Source organism: Sorex araneus, chromosome 4 (assembly GCF_027595985.1).
Source record: "Sorex araneus isolate mSorAra2 chromosome 4, mSorAra2.pri, whole genome shotgun sequence".
In the NCBI taxonomy this organism is placed as follows: Eukaryota; Metazoa; Chordata; class Mammalia; order Eulipotyphla; family Soricidae; genus Sorex; species Sorex araneus.
The window spans coordinates 178,247,008-178,266,315 of NC_073305.1; the positions used below are offsets into that span (position 1 = coordinate 178,247,008).

The 19,308-nt window shown below is 57.1% G+C and overlaps 1 protein-coding gene across 2 annotated transcripts in view; it reads left to right on the plus strand.

Moving 5' to 3' along the window:
- AKAP12 (A-kinase anchoring protein 12) overlaps positions 1 to 15,207 on the plus strand; it is a 105,311-nt gene extending 90,104 nt beyond the window's left edge. For both annotated transcript variants that reach the window (XM_055135268.1, XM_055135269.1), the window contains 2 exons: positions 6,881 to 11,090; positions 12,309 to 15,207. In XM_055135268.1, the coding sequence (XP_054991243.1) occupies positions 6,881 to 11,082 (4,202 nt within the window). In that variant the 3' untranslated portion in view covers positions 11,083 to 11,090; positions 12,309 to 15,207. The remainder of the gene's footprint in view (positions 1 to 6,880; positions 11,091 to 12,308) is intronic.
- Positions 15,208 to 19,308: the final 4,101 nt, after the last annotated feature.

Genomic DNA, 19,308 nt, shown 5'->3' on the forward strand with positions numbered 1-19,308 from the left:
CTCAGGGGACCATATGGGATGCTGGGAATCGAACCTGGGTCGGCCGCGTGAAGGCAAACGCCCTACCCGCTGTGCTATTGCTCCAGCCCCAGCCCCCAAGTTTTTTTATAAGCGTTTTCCGCTCGTAAAACACTTGGAAGTTGGTTTATTCTAAGAAGCCCAACACCTGCCCCGCAGGCGGGCCCGTGGGATCCAGGTGGGCTACACTGTCTGGCCCCCAGGCTCGATACTTCAGCGGAGCTGGCCGCTGGCCTTACGCGCAGCTCCGCTCCCCATGTGGTCCCCCGCGCGCCCCATCCCCTTCCCAACGTGAGCCTTGGGGATGCCAGCCCCGCCCTGGCCCCTTTCTCGTCCCAAACTCTAGGAGGCGAAGGGTCCCCGCCCCTCCCCCCGGCTTGCGCAGCGGGGCCGGGCGGGGGGGTGAGCAGCGCGAGGTTTAGCTTTAGCAGCGTCCAGCAGCGTCCAGCGCCCCCCACCCCCCGCGGGGCTGCATGGGGACGCTGCGCCCTCTGTGACGCGCGGCGCGGGGGGGCCCCAGGGGCCGCCCCACCCCCAGTCAGCTCCCGGGCCCGCCATTGGGAGTGTCCATCCAGAGATGGGGCAGCGGGGGGCGGACGGGTGGGCCTCCAGGGCCTCTGTCGGGCAGCCCCTGCCGGCCAGCGCAGCGCGCCATGCCCTGGTGGAGTAACCTTTGCTGTGAGTAGCGCCCCTCCCGCTCTCCCGGGACCCCCACGGCTCCCCGCAGCCCACTCCTACCTCCACCCCCGGCTTGGGGCTTTCCACCCTCCTTGCCCTTCCCCGGACTCGGCCGCCCTTCCAGGGAGTAGCGAGGAGAAGGTGTTAGTTAGGACCAGGAGCGTCGGGTGTAGCCACCCCCGCGAGCCCCCCGTCCAAGGCTTTTTATCTGCAGGTGCAGACGCAGCTGCATTTCTGAAAAGTTCTGCTGCACCCGGGCGGTGGTCGGCAGAGTTGCAGGAGGGTCCTTCAGCTGCAGGCTTGCACCCCCAGGGCTTGGGGTCCCCTGTGCCGACAGTGAACCCAGAACCTAGAGATCTTGGTACATGATTGCATAGTTTAACCCCTTATTCCTTGCAAGGAAAAAAAAAAAACAGATACAACCCACAACCGGGAAAGATTCCGCCTGGGAAGGAGGCTTACTTGCCTTGTACAGGCTGGCCTGGGGTCAGCCCCCGGCACTCCGCGGGGTTTCCCCAGCCTCCCAGAGCACTGGTAGGTGTGGTCTGAAACAAAATAGATAAAAAAAAAAAAAGAATTTCCTGGCCGGAGAGACAGTACACAACGCAAGTGCAGGGAACTGATCACGGTTCCGTCCCCTGCATCCCATATGGTTCCCTACGCCTGCCAGGAGGGGTCCTTAAGCGAAGAGCCAGGACTTAGCCCTGAGCACCGCCAGGTACAGAGAACTTCCCCCCGGGGGGGGGGGGTGCCTGTATATCCTGTGTACATTCAGTGTCTCTGTGGAGACCCTCTGGCTATGGCTAACCTGTCCAGAATAGCAATAGCTGTTTTGTTCTGTCAGCTGGTAAGAGTGTCTTTGTCTCTCTAGTTTTGACTGGAAACATTGCAGTGAACCCATGCTTTTTTGTCTTTTAATTTTTTTATTTTATAAAATAGTTCACAATATTTGATTCCATTTAATATTTAAACACCGATCCCACCACCATAACACTTCCCACCACCATATTTCCGGTGTTTCTATCTCGAACCCCAGTCCCTACCCCAAAGCAGAACCGAAATAATATATTTCCCTCCAAGGTTGGTTGCTTCCTCCTTGGAATCCCATCAGATGTGGTGCGGTGCTCTTGGAGCATGGGTAGGGTGTGTCCTATGAAGTGTTGCTCGGAAAGGTTCACTCGTGAGTGATGCTCGGTCCAAGCATGTGGAGAGAGGCTGTGAGCGGGGCAACAGGTGGGTTCTGGAGGTTTTAGGCTGCCAGTCTGGGTCCTTTGGGACGGGGAGGGGTCTCACCGCATCCCCCCCACCCCCGTCCGCTCCAGGTGAAACAGCCTGACACAGGATCGGCGGCATGGTTATGGCGAGCATCATGTTGCTCCTTTCCGGGAGAAGAGGACGTGTGACCTGGATGGTGGCCGATGACGAGATTATCTGGCGCCAGCCAGGGGTGGCTTATGAGCATGACTGCTGAGTCGCCGGAGATGACCTCATGATTTTTTTTAAAAAATAATGTCTCCAGGGCCGGAGCGATAGCACAGCGGGTAGGGCGTTTGCCTTGCATGCGGCCGACCCGGGTTCGATCCCCGGCATCCCATATGGTCCCCCAAGCACTGCCAGGAGTAATTCCTGAGTGCAAAGCCAGGAGTAACCCTTGAGCATCGCTGGGTGTGACCCAAAAAAAGCAAAAAAAAAAAAAAATAATAATGTCTCCAGGGACCCGAATGGTAGTATATTGGGTAGGGTACTCGCCTTGCACACGGCCCACCTGGGTTCAATCCCCGACACCCCATAAGGTCCCCAAACCCACTAGGGATGATCCCTAAATGCAGAGCCAGGAGTCAGCTCTGAGCATCGACAGGTGTGGACTCCCCTAATCCCCTCCCCACAGATAGTGCCAACAAGTGAAACACAGATTTCAGAGGAGGGGGTGGGGAGTGGGGCGGCCAAGGCCATCAGCTCCTGCTGTGTTGGCAGAGTGCGCCTTGCAGTGGATCTAGAGAGGCTCAGGGTTTCACGGTTGGGCTTGCTGACGGAAATGAAGCCTTTATTTGTTCAGTCTTAGAAAAACGGGGTTAGAATGTGGTGATGGGCTCGGCCTTTCTCTCGGGTGTAGATCAGTGAGCTCAGCCGCCCTTCAGAGGCGCCCGCCAAAGTGCTGGGCGCCTTCGCAGAAAGTTTTCTCGAGTGTGTTTTTGTAGTTTGGAAAGCATGTAAGGTCAATCCTGGAAATCACTTAAACCTTCAGATTTAATTATAAAGACTTACAATAAGAATAAATGGAGGGGCTGAGCAATAGCACAGTGGTAGGGCGTTTGCCTTGCACACGGCTGACCCAGGTTCAATTCCCAGCATCCCGTATGGTCCCGTGAGCACCAACAGGAGTAATTCCTGAGTTACTCCTGAGTGCAGAGCCAGGAGTAAACCCTGTGCATCACCAGGTGTGATGCAAAATACTACTACTACTACTACTAATAATAATAAATAAATAAATGGAATATTAGAATATATATGCATACATATGTGTATGTATATATTTTTTGAGGAGGGTGCAGTGAGATAGTATAGCAAGTAGTATAGCACTCTGGATTATGGCTAACCTGGTTTCAATTCTCAGAGCACTGCCAGGAGTAATGTCTGATCACAGAGCCAGGAGCAAGCCCTGAGCACTGGCACCAAAACCAAAATATAGAGAGTAATTATTTAAATGTACTGGAGCCGGAGAGATACTACAGCAGGTAGAACATTTGCCTTGCACATGACCATCCCCGACATCCCATATAGTCCTGTGAGCACCACCAGGAGTAATTTCTGAGTGCAGAGCCAGGACTAACCCCTAAGCATTGCCAGATGTGGCCCCAAAACAAATTAAATAAATGTATTAAAATATGTATTAAAGTTTTAATATTTTTCTTATGAATATATAGAAATAATGTGTGCATGGTATCTATGATTTATTTATTCACTCCCTTTCCCTGTTCTTTTTTGCTGTTATGATTCACACGCCAGCCATGGTGCTCACACACCCCTGATGGTGCAGTACTAGAGATTTCATTCTGCATCCTTGGGGATCTTGAATAGTGGCGCCAGCAAGATAGCAGTTGGCACAGTGGGGCAGTGCTGGGGATTAAATTTGTAGCCTTCTGCTAACCAGGCACTCGAGAGAGACAGACACAGAGACAGAACACTTTATGTATACTTCTGCTACAGACCTGTTCTCTTATTGGGGGGCATACCCGGTGATATTCAAGGGTCACTCCTGGTTCTGTGCCCAGGAATCACTCCTGGCAGTGCTCAAAGGACCATATGGGATGCCGGGGATCAAACCCAAGTTGGTTGCTTGCAAGACAAACGCTTGCTTGCAAGACAAACCTGCTGTGCCATGTCTCTGGTCCTTACTGAATTATTCTTTTTTTTTTTTTTTTTTTTTTGCTTTTTGGGTCACACCTGGCGATGCACAGGGGTTATTTCTGGCTCTGCACTCAGGAATTACCCCTGGCGGTGCTCAGGGGACCCTATGGGATGCTGGGAATCGAACCCGGATCCGTCGTGTGCAAGGCAAACGCCCTACCCACTGTGCTATCACTCCAGCCCCCTGAATTATTCTTAAGCTCTCCCCGCCCCCAACAAACTTGGAGCATTTTCTCCCCCTTTCAGAAGATCATACATGCTCGTTTTGTTCTGTTTTGTGTTAGAGTCACACCCACAGTCCGGGGGTCATTCCTCGGGGTACTCGGGGCGCCGTGTAGCAGCCAGGCCTCCCAGGTGCAAAGCCTGCGCTCCAGCCTCTGAGCTGTTCTCTGGCCCAGATTAAACATGCTCTTTGAAACGCAGAGGGGAGAGCGTAAAGGCCTAATGCTGGAGGTCTGAGCTCTCTCTCCCGGGGAATAGGTGTGTCCGTGTAACGTGATTGGGTGGAAAGTAAGTTGATCACAGATGTGTGTTCTGCAGGGTTTTGTTTCTGTTTGCGGGGGTTGAAGTCATCTCCAGTGGTACTGGGGGCTACTCCCAATTGTTGCTCAGGGACCTTGCAGGGCTGGGGATAAACCGAGGGCCTCTAGCTGGGGAAGCACGATCCCCTTTGAACACTCTCAGGCCCTGGAGTGACTTTCCCCCACAAAATCCTTTACGGAGCAGACCGAATCCAGAGCGTGAGGCCTGTGGTTTCACAGCATTCTGTGCAATGTGGAAGTCTTTTTTTTTTTTTTTGAGCTGAACTATTCTTTTTACTTATTTTAATGTAGACAAGAGCCACAACTGTTGTTATAGTCCTAGAGTTGAAATCGATTATGTGACAAAGCTCCAGATTGAAATCGATAAGGATAATTAAACTTTTTTAAATGGGAAAGTTGTTATAGCTTATCACTGGTTGTTCAAGCCCTTCTCCGAGCTCTTTGCTAGCTGAGCCTTCTGTGATAATTGGTTTTGTTTGTTGAGTTCAGCTGGCGTCTGTCACTTTCCCATCTAATTTGCTGTGGAATTTCAGTGTTTAGAAATTAGGAGGGGTCTAGAGACTTCAGGATCTCTGGTCTGGGCCAATGAGTTGATATGGCAGAGGTGGTGGTAGGTTGGTGTGGCTGCGTGGTGGCGGGGCTCATGGATTGGGCGTGGCTGTGTGGTGGGCGTGGCTGATGGAGTGGGTGTGGCAATGCGGTGGCAGAGCTCATGGGTTGGGTGTGGCTATGGGGTGGGCGTGGCTGTGTGGTGGCGGGGCTCACTGATTGGACATGGGTGCGTGTGGGTGTGGCTCATGGAATGGGCGTGGCTATGGGGGTGGGCGTGGCTGTGGTGGCGCCCCTCATGGATTGGGCGTGGCTCGCGAAGTGGGTGTGGCTATGGGGTGGGCGTGGCTGCTGGAACTATCTCAAGTAGAGGCGTGGGGGGAGGCTGCCCACCCAGACTCTGAGAAGATCCCAAAGCCTGCACACCACACCCAGATAGCTGCAATTCTTGACAGTTTGGCGTCTCTGCAGCGAGTATTTGTGAAGCGGTGGAGTGTGAGGGCTGCAGCAGGGCGGGGACCTGGCTCGCCCCTCTTTGTGGAGATCTTTTTCTGTGCCTCCCGTGCTGCTCGAGATGCTGACGTGAGGATCAATAGGAGTGTGCTACCCCCCAGCTCTCTAATGGCTCCCGGGGTGGGGGGGGTGGTCACCATGCCAAGGCCAAGCATTAGCATGCCAGCTCAAACCTGCCTGCCCTGCTGCAGACTCAAAATGCAGAGAGGGGCAGGAGAGATGGTGCAGCGGTAAGGAGCTTGTTCGCCTTGCACGCAGCTCACCTGGGTTCAATTCCCGGTACCACACACATATGGGTCCCCCAAGCCCGCCAGGAGTGATCCCTGAGCGCAGGGCCAGGAATTAGTTTGAGAGTGGCGGGGTGGGGTGAGAGCCGAGGAGTGGTGAAAAGTGCCGAGAATCCGCAGGCTTCCTCTCCAGGTAGCCCTGAATCTTGTCTTGTTTGAAAAGGAAAACCGAACCTTTTAGGACCTCACAGCCCAGTCCCCACTGGGGCAGTGCTGAAAACGCCCTCACATGCCTGGCTGTGTCAGGCCTGACTCCTGGCTCAGCTCTCAGAGATCACTCCTGGCTAAGCTTGGGGTACCAGGGGTTAAACCCGGGTGTGGTGCCAGGGATCGAACCCGGGTCTGCTGCGTGCAGGGCAAGCACCTTGCCTGCTGTACTATCTCCCAGCCTCTGCCTTGCACTTGTAAACTTCCATGTGCCATGAAGAGAACCTTTGAGCTGAATTTTTGTCCATTTGGGGCCCTTCTGAACAGTGCTTGTCCCTGCAAGGACCTGAGCTAGGCAAGCCCCGCAGTTCAGTGAAGAGGCCTGAGGGTGCCACATTTCTTGGATATGGTGGTGCTGGGGGTAACCTGGGCCACTCTGGTGGTTCTGGAGGGACCCAGTGATGCTTCAAAAACTATATCATGCTGGGATTCGAACCCAAGTCCAGTGCATATTATAGACCCTTGCCCTAACCACTGTATAATCTCCCAGTCCCGAAGCTGAATCATAGAAGATTATTAAAAAGAAGCTTTTTAGATTACCCACGTAGACCGGGTCCTTATTCACGACCGGTCCTGGACTTCACGTGCCGTGAAAGAATGTATTTTAGCAGCCGGGTATTCTTCCGGGGTGTCCGTTTCCGAAGCAGTCACCGTTTTCCCCCTTGTCTCTCCCCGCAGTTGGACAGAGAGAGGCGGAGGATGTGAGCGAGACAGGCTCGGAGAGAGAGATGGCGATGAAACCCCCGGTGGCCGACGACCTCGGGAAGGACGGGCCGGAGGAGCTCCCCGAGATCATCGACCCGCTCCCCTCTTCCGAGAGCAACCTGGAGGAGCTGGCCCAGGCCCCCGAGGCCCAGAACACCGACGTGGGCTTCAAGAAGGTGTTCAAGTTTGTGGGCCTGAAATTCACCGTGAAGAAGGAGAAGAGCGAGAAGTCGGACACCGTGCATCTCCTCACTGTCAAGCCAGAGGAAGGCGAAGGGGCCGGGGACCACCAGGAGGCCGGCAGGGAGGCGGAGGAAGCATCATCCCCCAAGGAGAGCGAACTGAAACAATCCACAGAATTCCCCCAAGAGGCCCAGAGAGAAGACGGGCAGAACACCCCGCAGCCGGCGCCCCACTCCGACTCCGCCCCTGCGGCAGCAGCGGTGACAGCCGATGCCGGCCCAGAAAAGCAAGATCCAGAGTCCAGCCAGTCCCCCGAGCCGCCCACCAGCCCGCCGCCCAGCGACTCCGCCTCGCCCTTCAAGAAGTTCTTCACGCAGGGCTGGGCTGGCTGGAGGAAGAAGACCAGTTTCCGGAAGACCAAGGAGGAGCAGCTAGAAACTTCAGAGAAGAGAAAGGAGCCGGAGAAGGAGAAGGGAGAGGCGGAGGAGAAGGAGAAGGAGAAGGAGAAGGCGCAGGCGCAGGGAGATCTCCCGGCCGAGCCCCCTTGCCCCCCGCAGGGGACCCCCGAAGCGCGATTGTCTGCCGAGTATGAGAAGGTGGAGCTGCCCCTGGAAAGCGAGGCCCCGGGCTCCCCGGGAGAGAGGGCGGCCCCGCTGGCCACCGAAGTGTTCGACGAGAAGGTGGAGATCGTGGCCCAGGTCCACGTGAGCACGTCGCAGGCGGAGCTGGTGGACGCCCAGCCCGAGCCCCCGGCGCCGGACAGACCTGTGGAAAGCCAGGAGGAGCCCCAGGAGGTCCCCAAGGGGCCGGGGACACCCCCAGAGCCCCGGGCCACGGAGGCAGACACCCTCCCCAAGCCCACAGAGCTCAGCCCCGACGATGGCAAGACCCCGGCTGTGGCCGCGCCCCCCGAAAGCGTCGTGAGCGAGGTGGATGCGCTGGTCTCGCAGGAGGCCAGCAAGGCGCAGGGCAGCCCCCTGAAGAAGCTCTTCACTAGCTCGGGCTTAAAGAAGCTGTCGGGGAAGAAGCAGAAGGGCAAGAGGGGCGGCGCGGAGGAGGAGGCCGGGGAGCCGCTGGCGGCCGCCGCGCCCGAGTCCCCCGAGGAGCCCAAGGGCGAGAGCTCAGCGTCGTCCCCCGAGGACCCCGAAGGCCCCGCGGGGGACCTGGCGGTGGCCACGGGAGAGGCCGAGGAAGGAGCCACCTCAGACGGCGAGAAGAGGCGCGAGGGCGTGACGCCCTGGGCGTCCTTCAAGAAGATGGTGACGCCCAAGAAGCGCGTCCGGAGGCCCTCGGAGAGTGACCGGGAGGAGGACGGGCCGGCGGCAGCGGAGAAGGTCAAGAGCGCCACGCTGTCGTCCACGGAGAGCGCCGCGTCTGAGCCGCCGCCCCCCGAGGAGGAGCCCCGGCGCAAGGTGGACACGTCGGTGTCCTGGGAGGCCCTCATCTGCGTGGGCTCGTCCAAGAAGAGAGCCCGGAAGGCCTCCTCTTCCGACGACGAGGGCGCGCCCAAAGCCCCCGCCGGAGAGGGCGCGCGGCCCGAGGAAGCGGCCCGAGAGGACCCGGAGCCCGGGGACGCGCCGGCCCCCGCCGCTGGTCCAGTCCCCGAGCGGGCAGCCGCCGCGGCCACCACCGCCGCCACCAGCAGCAGCAGCACCGGCCCTGGCAGCGCGTCCCCGGAGCAGGCCAGCAGCCCGACCGAGGGCGACGGCGTGTCCACCTGGGAGTCCTTCAAACGGTTGGTGACCACGCGGAAGAAGTCCAGGACGAAACTGGAGGAGAAGAGCGAAGACGCGGCGGCCGCGGGGCCGGAGCGCACGGGCTCGGAGCCGGAGGCGGCCAGGGAGGAGTCGTGGGTGTCCATCAGGAAGCTCATCCCGGGCCGCAGGAAGAAGAGGCCGGACGGGAAGGCCGAGGCGGCCGCTGGCCCCACCGACGCCGCGGACGATGACCCCGACGTGCCCGCCGTGGTCCCCCTCTCCGAGTACGACGCGGTGGAGAGGGAGAAGCTGGAGGCGCAGCGGCAGGAGGCAGCCCCCGGGACCCCCGCGGCCGTGCACGTGCCCCAGGAGCTCAGCGAGACGCTGGTGCACACGGTGGTCGTGGACGTGGTGGACGGGGCGCGGGCCGTGGAGGAGCGGTCCCCGTCCTGGATCTCCGCCGCGGTGTCCGGCCCGCGGGACCCCACGGAGGGGGACGACGCGCGGGTCCAGGTCCGAGAGCTGCTGGCCGGCGAGATGCCCGCCGAGGACGTCTCACTGCCCGGCAGCGGCGGCCAGGACAGCAGCGAGGCCGCTGTGACCAGCGAGGCCGCGGTGACCAGCGAGGCGGAGGGCGTCTCCGAGGCCGTGACGGCGCCCGAGAGTGCGGGGGCCTTCGGCGCCGAGGAGGCCACGGAAGTGTCCGGCGCCGAAGAGACCGCCGAGATGGTCTCCGCCGTGTCCCAGCTCGGCGACTCCCGCGACACCACCGAGGAGGCCACCCCGGTCCAGGAGCCCGAGGGCGGCCTCCCCGACCCGGACGAGCTGGAGCGGCGCACGCACGAGGTCCTGCAGGCGGTGGTGGCCGCGGTGGGCCAGGCCGGGCGCGAGGAGGAGGCGTCGGCGACGGCGGTGCAGGACCCGACGGAACCCGAGGCCGAGGCGCCCGAGCAGGCGCAGGAGAGCGGGGCGCCCCCGGAGTCCCCGGGGATGTCCCCCCACGCCGACGACAACGGCCCAGATGGGGCCAGAGCCGAGAAGCCGCTGGAGCAGGCTCCCGACTCCGCCGACACCCTCACGGACAGCGAGACCAACAGCAGCACGCCCGTGGCGGAGGTGGACGGTCTGGGGGCACTCGACAAGCCTGCGACCCCCCGGGAGCCGCCTCCGGCCCCTCCCTGCACTCAGCTCCAGGAAGGAGTTCCGGAACATTCCACGGCCGTGGAGAGTGAGGGCTCCGTGGAGGCCGCCGCCCCTGGCCAGCATGTGGAGGCGGCCGCCGGGGGCCTTCCCCGGGAGGCCGGACCCCTCAGGGAGGAGGAGGAGGAAAAGAAGGAGGATGAGGACGAGCATGAGGACGAGCCCCCCAGGCCCGGGGAGCCAGGGCCGGAGCCCGCCGAGACAGGAGCAGCCGTGGAGGGAGGCAGGGAGGAAACGGAGGCCCAGCAGCCCGCGCCGAGCCCGCCTCCTCCCCTGGACCAGGAACTCCAGCATCAGGAGGCGGTGGCGGCGGCAAGCCCGGTGCCCAGCCCGGAGGCGGCGTTGGTGCTGGTGGCCGCCGCCGTGGAGGAGCAGGTCTTACAAGGAGCCATGAAGATTCTAGAATCCGAGGAAGAAGAGGCCAGCCCGGAGGTGCAGGCAGAGTCCGTGTCTGTGCGCGAGTCTCCAGCCGACCCGACTGTGGTCAGCAGCGGCGCCGCGGACGGAGACCCAGGCGCGGCGCAGGCCCAACAGGTACCGGCAGGCCCGCAGGGGGCTCCGGCCCCACAGCTGGTGGAGAGCGTCCAGCCAGACGCAGCCCCCAGCGCCCAGGCCCAGCCCGCCCCCGCCGACGGGCAGGCGGCCGTCGAGAAAGAAGAAGTGACCCCACCAGCTTCTGGCCCTGAAGAGGCGCCTCGGGCCAGCGCACCCCCCAGAGAAGGGGCCCCCGGGGAGCAGGCGCACCCGGGTATCTCCCCAGACGGCAGCGAGGCTGCGGAGGGAGGCCTGGCCTCCCCGACTCCCGGAGGCCCGCCCCTCCCGGCCCCGGGGAAGAAGGCCGCGGCCGGAACCACGGCGGGGATGGAAGGCGAAGGGCCGCAGCAGAGCGGGGGCCCCGAGACCCCGGGAGCGCCCCCCGGAGCGTCCCCCGATACCAGTGAACTGACGCTGCAAGAGAAGGAGGAGGGAAAGGTGGAGGGGCGCCCGGAAGGCATCGCGCCGAGAGAATCCGGGGACGGGCAGCAGACGCACACGCAGGAGACCCCCCAGAAGCAGGGGCAGGACCCCACCAGAGCGGAGCTTGCGGATTCCTAGAGCGCCAGGTGAGGCTGCTGCTCAGAGACGGTGTCTGGAGGGGCTGCCGCCAGAGCACACCGGGGAGGGCGTTTGCCGTGTACGTGACGGACCCGGGTTCGATTCCTAGCATCCCATATGGTCCCTGAGCACCGCCAGGAGCATTCCTGAGTGCAGAGCCAGGAGTAAGCCCTGTGCATTGCTGGGTGTGTCCCCCTGCCCCCCCCCCCAAAAAAATAAAGATGGTGTCTAAAAAAAAGAATAATACAAAAAATTAACATGGATTTAGGGGCTTGAGTGATAGCATAGCGGGTAGGGCGTTTGCCTTGCACGCGGCCGACCCGGGTTCAAATCCCAGCATCCCATATGGTCCCCTGAGCACCGCCAGGAGTAATTCCTGAGTGCAGAGCCAGGAGTAATCCCTGTGCATCGCCAGGTGTGACAAAAAAAAAAAAAATTAACATGGATTTAAAAATTGTGGAGTTGATGCTCAATTCAGTCAGCTAAATTAATGGCTGAATACATAGCAGTACTCCTACATTTGAAAAAAAAAAATAAAGGCCGTGTCTGTCTCGGCTGCTGCGTTTGTATAGTGGGGAGGACGCTTGCCTTCCGACTCGGTTCTATTCCCAGCACCACGTATGGTCTCTCGAGCCCATCAGGAGGGATCCCTGAGCACCTCCAGGTGTGGCCCTGAGGCCAAAACGGAAACAACCACAAAATAAATAAATAAATAAATAAATAAATAAATATATGAAGTGGGTTGGTATCCATTGGTACACACAGGTTTGTCTCCTTTCCTCTCTCCTCTCCCTCCTGGTACTGGTTTGTTTCGTTCATCTTTTGTTTGGGGGCCCCACCTAGTGGTGCTTGGGGGCTGAAGCCATAGTACAGTGCCTAGGTACTTGCCTTGCACGCAGCCAAGCAGAATTTGATCCCCAGCATCCCATCTGGTCCCCCGAGCACCACCAGGAGTGATTCCTCAGTGCCCAGCCAGGAGTGACCCCTGTACATCTCCTGGCCCACGGGGTGTGTGTGTGGGGGGGGGGTAAATCACCCAGCAGTGCTCAGGGTTTAGTCCCAGCTCTGCACTCAGGGATCACTCCTGGTGGTGCTCCGGTGGGGGGGGGGCAGCAAATGGGACGCCGGGATTTGAACCCGGGTCGGCCGTAGGTAGGCAAGGCCCAAACACCTTCCACGACTTGTCCTACAGCTCCTGGATTTTCATTTCTCACTTCCTCCCGCAGGTCACCGTCCGCCGCAGGACCAGAATGTGAACGAGAGGAGCAGCAGGACCCCCTGCAGACCTGAGACCCCCCCACCACCCCCATTGCCCCCTCCCAGAACTCGGGGCTCCGAGAAGGGGTGACGGCCGTCGTGTGTCGCCGAAGCCCCGACAATCCTGAGGCTTCTTCAGGAGCTCTATAGCCTTGTACCGCGGCCCCCTGGCAAGACCAACCGTGTTCTCCTCCCCGTGCATACAGCGTTTCTGATTTCAGGCTCTGAGTCCATCCCTGGGAACTGGAGTTGGCAATAACCTAGCTCAGCTTCTCAAACTGGATGATCGTCTCTTTGTATTTATATGTATGTTTTCAGTCCTCCTCCTCCGCCTGTATCTATTGTATATTTTATTTTTCTTACTAGGGAAGTGCATTTCTGGGGTGGATATCTCTCCCCCCTCCCCCCCAGTGTAGGACGGGGCACGGAACCATGGTGAAGCGCAGGGAAGATTCCATCACTGTGCCCAGCAGAATCAGCACCCAGGAAATGACCGTGCACATCAGAAGAGCACTGTCTTCCGTTCACGTTCCCTGACGAGTAGATCTGAGTTTACTTCGCGTTACTCTGAAGTCCATCACATTCCTCTCATGCAATGTGCGCAGAATAAAAAGCTTTCTTTCTTTTTTTTTTTTTTTTTGGAAACCCTACAGAATGTTCTGATAGTTACTGTGAAATGTTTTCTTTCCAGCGCAGTGGATGGTGGTTTTTTTAGTAGCCATTAACTTCAGTCTTTCCTCCTGGTTGTCGAGGCTGTTTGGACAGGTGGAGGTGTTCCCTGCAAGTATTGTTTCGTGTTATGAAAGAGAAGGACGGCTCCGGTTTTTAATTCTCTTCCATGCGGGGCCACAGGCATTCACGCTTCCCAGGAAAGGAGTCAGGTTCTTGTCAGAGGGTGTTTGGTAGACGCTGCATCTTGACTTTGCCACATTTATTATGCTCACTCTTTTTTAGAACAATATTGCATTATGTCGGGTTGGATACTTTGTGATTTGACCACTGATTTAAATAAAATCTTTGCTTCACTTAGATTTGCTGGTTTTATTAGCGATTAGGAAGCCTCTTGGGCCATGTTGACTGTGTTCCAAAAGCAGGTCACGTAGAACTTTCTGATGCAGTGACCACTTTATAGGGGTTGGTGCCGGGGAAAGAGGGGGCGTTGGCTCCGCCGAGGGCGCTCCCGAAATAAACCAGCTTCTGTTGGGTGAGCGAGACTGGTGCGGTGCTGCCCCCTGGTGGCGCATTTCTGAAAAGGTCCGTTTTCTGCGTTGCTTTTGGTTTTTAAGCCGTTTTGCCTTTGGAAAGAAATTTTTTTAAGAAGGCTTAGTTGTAAAATGCCTTGCTTGACAGATGCTTTTGGGAAAGTTTTCTATGTCAAGATGATTTCAGGTTTATGCTGATATACAAAGGAGTTTGTCAGAATAGGCGCCTCTACCTATCTGTAGTGAAAGACTCTCTTTTTTTGGACTCAAAAAAAAAAAACTTGCCTGCCATCTCTGCTTCTGCAGTTTTTACTTAAATTAGATCCTCCTGTTCAGGGATTTAAACTGGGACGGCCAGGCGATTGTGAAGCCCCAGTTGGACCCCCAGATCCCACTGTAATAGTCACGCCAACCGGTCATTTTAACACCAGACCTTCCCAGGTAACTACTCTTAGCCAAAAGACAATTTTCTGTTCAAACTGGAAAGTTGCTTCTCTCAGGCCAATTAGCCTGATGCCACCCTCCTCTCCCCCCGCCAAAAAAAAAAAAAGGCCATCGTAGGAAAAGACCTCATTTTAACAGGTTCCTCAGTTCACCTTACCTGGCCTGGCTTACGTTGATTTCTTCCTGTGTTCCCCTCGCCCCATCTTACCAATTTGCCCTCTCTGTCTTGTGCCATGGCCCCCAATTTTTTGCCTATGATCCCTTGGGATATCTGGGGTCCATATGACCCCCTCCGTTGGAATTAGAATCTAGCCTTTTAAGTTATTTCCAAGCCAACATAATAACCAATTCTGCTTAATTATTAAACTTTTAAAAATCCCCCAACTTGAAAAAAAAAAGAGAGAGAAAAAGCGGCCTCACTGAAATCCCTTTCTTTGGCCATCGGGAGAATGAAAAGCCAACGTGCTGTTGGATATTTGAAGGATGAGAACACAGTGGCCGTGACTGGGACCGGTTCTGACCGTCGCAAATACCAGCCCGTTTCCTCTCGGGCCCGTTTTTGAACAGCTGGAAGATCTGGCCCGGGTGTGGCAGACCCATTTCCTGCTTTCACGTTATTCTGCATTTGCATGTGCAGTCCACCTGTCCTCGTGTGGCCGGCCTTTCGGTCTGGCTGCTGGGTGACCCCTCTGGATGAATCAGACCCCTTCGGTCCCCGTGTTCCCTGCAGCCACAGGTTAGTAGCAAGAGAATGCTATCCACAGTAGCGGGAAATCCAGTTCCGTATTGTTAATTCTAAACAGCTGCTGTTAATTTATGACGTAGTAAGTTGTCCACTGTAAACTGCTGAAGTTGGAGCAAGTGCCTACATTTTTGCTATTTTTTGGCCTTCCTACAGAGCCACGTGACAATAGAAAATAATGCAAGACTTGTAAACTCACCACTTCTGGTAATCCGGGGAAGAGAAACTGTTCCCCCTCAGGTTGTTTTGCTAACCGCCCACGAGTTGCCTGTCTCTGTACACCTGATAATTTCCATCCCGATATTTTCCTTGGATGTATGGAGCGACCGCCAAGGGCTGGACATTTGGGCTTTCCCTGTAAGCTTCAAGTACCGTTGTTTCTTTTTATCTGGGACAGTATTTGATTCCTAGTTCTGTTTGGGGGCGGGGAGGGGCAAATTTTCACTTACCTAAATAAAATGCAATCTAATTTCACTTTAATTCCATCTTGGTTGCTTTTTCTCTTGGCGGTGCTGATAGCCATCACACTTGGCTTCTCCTTTTAGTCCTGTGCATCCTTTGTGGCGCCATGTGACACTGGGACATGTAAAGCGCATAGAAATCCCGCTTGTCCAGGGCTGGGGGGAGGGAGGATGGAGAGGGGAGGGGGGCAGAGGGACCTCCTCGGGCCAGAGTGTGTCTTTTCCATACTTAGGGCCTGGATTCCCACCCGAGTATCCTACAGCCGCCTGAGTCAGTTCCCAGCATCACTGAGTGCCCCCAATAATAAGAAAACAGGGTGTTTGGGTTTTTTTTTCTTTTTTGGTATCAGAGACTACTAACCCTTTCGTTAGAATCTCATGTAATAAAGCCCAGAAGGAAAGAGTGAGAGGATGAGGGTGAAAGAAGGCAAGTGTCTGCCATAGAGACAGGCGAGGGCCGGGGGAGGGGGGGCAGGAGGGAAACTGAGGACATTGGTGGTGGGAAATGGACACAGGTGAAGGGCCTGGTGCTGGAACATTGTCTGACAAACCAAACCAGACACAAACTTGTAACCGTTTCTTGTAGCGACTCAATTTTTTTTAAAAAGCCATTTGAGAAGACAAAGCAAAATGATATCAGACAGCAATGCCACAAAAAAGTTGAATGTGATGCCAAATAAATGAGAACGAAAATTTCTCAGAAATAATAAAGTGATATAAAAATGGGGAAAAAAAAGGACCGTCTGACCCCTTCTCAAACCATAAACAAACCCAAACAACCTACTGTACATTTTACACACACACACATGCATGCGTGCCGAGGAAAATAGAAACGTGTATAAAGCAAAGAAAATCCTGAATAGGATGGTTACTTAGCTTGTCAGAAACGCCCAGGACTGTCATCAATAAACTTCATCGTTCATTTTATGCTACAAAAAGAAAAAAATCGTGAAAATCATAGCAAATCTCATGCCCCTCAGTGAAGCACACTTCTCTGTGCACGTTCTGGAAGCCACACAGCCGCCCGAAATCCACCCGCGACCAGAGCCACATGAGAAGACCTCAACAACAGGGTGGGGGCTGCTTGCCTCGCACACGGCGGGCCCCGGCGTCATCCCTGGCGCTCCAGAGCCCTGCCAAGAGTCATCCCTGAGCACAGAGCCAGGAGTAAGCCCTGAGCACCACTGGGTAAGAAGGGAGGGAGCAGAGTCGTAGCCCAGCGTGTCGGGCGTTTGCCTTGCATGCAGCCAACCCAGGTTCTATCCCCGGCACCCCCTATGGTCCCCCCCCCCAAGTCCACTAAGTGATTTCTGAGTGCGGAGCCAGGAGTACCCCCTGAGCACTGACCTTATCCCTGCATGGGGGGAAAAAAAAGTCAGGGTTGGGCCAGAGCGATATAGTACAGAAAATAGGGTGCTTGCCTTGCACGCCCCAAGCTGGGTGCTCTCCCTGGAGCCCCGGGAATAAGCCCTGAGCCTAAACACCAAAGATCATTGCAGGCAGGAGGGCGGGTTCAGGGGTTGGGGGTCTTGCCTTGCTGCTGGCTGGCTAGGTGTGACCCTCAGCGCCACCCACTGCCCCTCAAGCATGGCCAGGAGAACATAGAGTCGGAGCACCGTTGGGTATGTCCGCCCTCCCTCGCCCCTGCACACACCTGTGCCCCATGTCCTGCCCCTACACTCACCAAAAATGGAAAGAAAAGAAAATGAATCCTGGCCGAGATTCACGGGCAGCCGGCCGCCGCTGTGGGAGCTGGTGTCTCAGAACAATCTCCACTCCTCGTTCGTGCCGTCTTCCTGCCCTCGCACCCCTGCCCTTTCACTGTCCCTGCACTTGGGACCACAGGTGGTGGTCACACATCGTCTTGGGACCTGGTGCTTACACCAGGAGTCACTCTTTCCTTTTTCCTGGTGGGCTGGGGGGGCACAGCCAGTGATGCTCAGGGCTTCCTCTTGGCTCTGCGCTCAGGAATTGCTCCTAGTGGTGCTCGGGGGACTCTATGGGATGCCAGGGATGGAAACCCAGGTCAGCCACATGCAAGGCAAATGCCCTCCCCGCTCACATTTGTTTTGAGGGGTTTCTGCAAGCCACCCTAGGTCTCCGGCCAGGCCTGTGCCTTCACCTGGCCAGGCGCAGGGGGCCCCGGCCCCATCACTTGTGTTCACTTTTGCAGCATTGCTCTCCAGGGGCTGCTAGTTGCAGTGTTGGGACTCGAACTCACGGCCTTACGGACCTCAGGCAGGTGCTTTTGTCGCCGGAGCCAGCCCCAGGATAGATCACGGCTATTGATGCCACGTATGATTTGGGAAACCAATCTGCTCACCACAGATTCCTCCCCACAGCAGCCTCTCGCCCTGGACGGTGGGAAATGATCTGGGCCCGGTCATTAGGGTTACTATCACGGCAGGGTCCACGCTCAGTGGTGCTTGGGGGTCGTGCGGTGCCAGGGGTGGAGTCTAGGGTCTCGCGGGCACAGTGGCAGCCTCTCCTGCAGCTCCTCTGGGCTCCGTTTCCGTATGGGACCCCTCCCCCCTCCCCAGTTTGGTTGTGACCCGGAATTTGGGGATATCATGATCACAAAAGATAATTGCGACTTTGTTACCTATTTTTGGTTGGGGGGCTACCCAGCGGTACTCGGGGGTTCTTCTCGGCTCTGCACGAAGCAGTCACTCTGGACAGTGCTCAGGGGACCATATGGGGTGCTGGGGATCGAACCTGGGTTGGGTGTGTGCCAAGCAAGTGCCCTCCCTGCAGACTGTGCTACTTAATGCCACCACGTTTGGAAACACACGGGCAGTGCCAGGACCCTGTCACTTTGCCCTCCGTGGCTTGTTGCCTCATCCGGGGAAGGCAGGGGGGCAGGTGGAGGGTTTGGGCCACCCCTGGCTTGGCTGGAGCGGTGCTCAGGGGACCAGGTCATGCCGAAGACCAGCCAGGGTCCGCCGCTTGCAAGACAAGTGTGCCTCACCCCCTCCCGGCCCTTCGGCCCAGGACCTCATCTGGATTCTGCAAAGGCAGGTGAGGCAGCACCTAGAACTTAACACCTGGAGGACATGCGCAAGTCCCCACAACACCCTAGACTCCTTAGGGTCTTGAGCTACTTTGGCTCTGCTCACTGTGCTCTGCGGTCATAGGGCATTTATTTATTTATTTATTTATCTATCTTTTGGGGGTCACACCCGGTGATGCTCAGGGGTGACTCCTGGTTTTTCACTCAGGAATCATTTCTGGTGGTGCTCAGGGGACCATATGCGATGCTGGGAATCGAACCCAGGTCCGCTGCGTGCCAGGCAAATGCTCTACCCGCTGTGCTATCGCTCCAGCCCCTTCACGGGGCATTTAGAAAGAGAGGAGGGAGGTTTTTCCCGGGGGCCGTGGAAAAACTTCTCAGCACCCATGCCTGGCTGCAAAGGCTGGACAGGTCTCGAAGACGCAGCTTATTAATTAGTATGACGATGGGGGGGATTGTCTGGGGGATACACCGGTGGTGTTCAGGGGCTACGTCTGGCTCTGGGCTCATGGGTCGCTCTCAGCGGAGTTTAGGCGAGTGTGTGGTGCTGGGGGTCCAACCCAGCCTCCTGCATGCAACCCCCTCGGCCAGCTCTGCCGGGAGCACCTTGTTTTAGAGACAGGAGCGGGCAGGGCTGGAGAGACAGTGCCGTGGGCAAGGCGCTTGCTGTGCATGCAGCGAACCCGGGTTCGATGCCCCAGCACTCCACAGGGTTGCTCAGCAGTGAACCCTGAGCACTGCCAGGTGTGGCACCCAGCCCAGCATAAACTAAAGCCAGTGGGGGATGCTTGAAGTGACCTGGGTGACCCCGTTCTGGTCCTGTATTAGCATCTCTGGGGCTATTAAAATTCTGGCACGCTGAGTAGAACCCAGCACCGCGAAGCCACAATACATCAGTGCAGTGGCCTCTGGCATCGTAGCAGCCCATGGCACCGTTTGGAACCTGCTAGAAAACACAATGGTTTCCACTGGCATCTTTGCTTTATTTTTGTTCGGGGGCCACACCAGGTAGCAGTTGGGTATGTTGAAGGGGGGGCTGGGGGGTAAGAGTGGAGCCTCCTGCTCTGTGCTCACGGATCACTCCCGGTGGTGTTTGGGGGACCATACGGT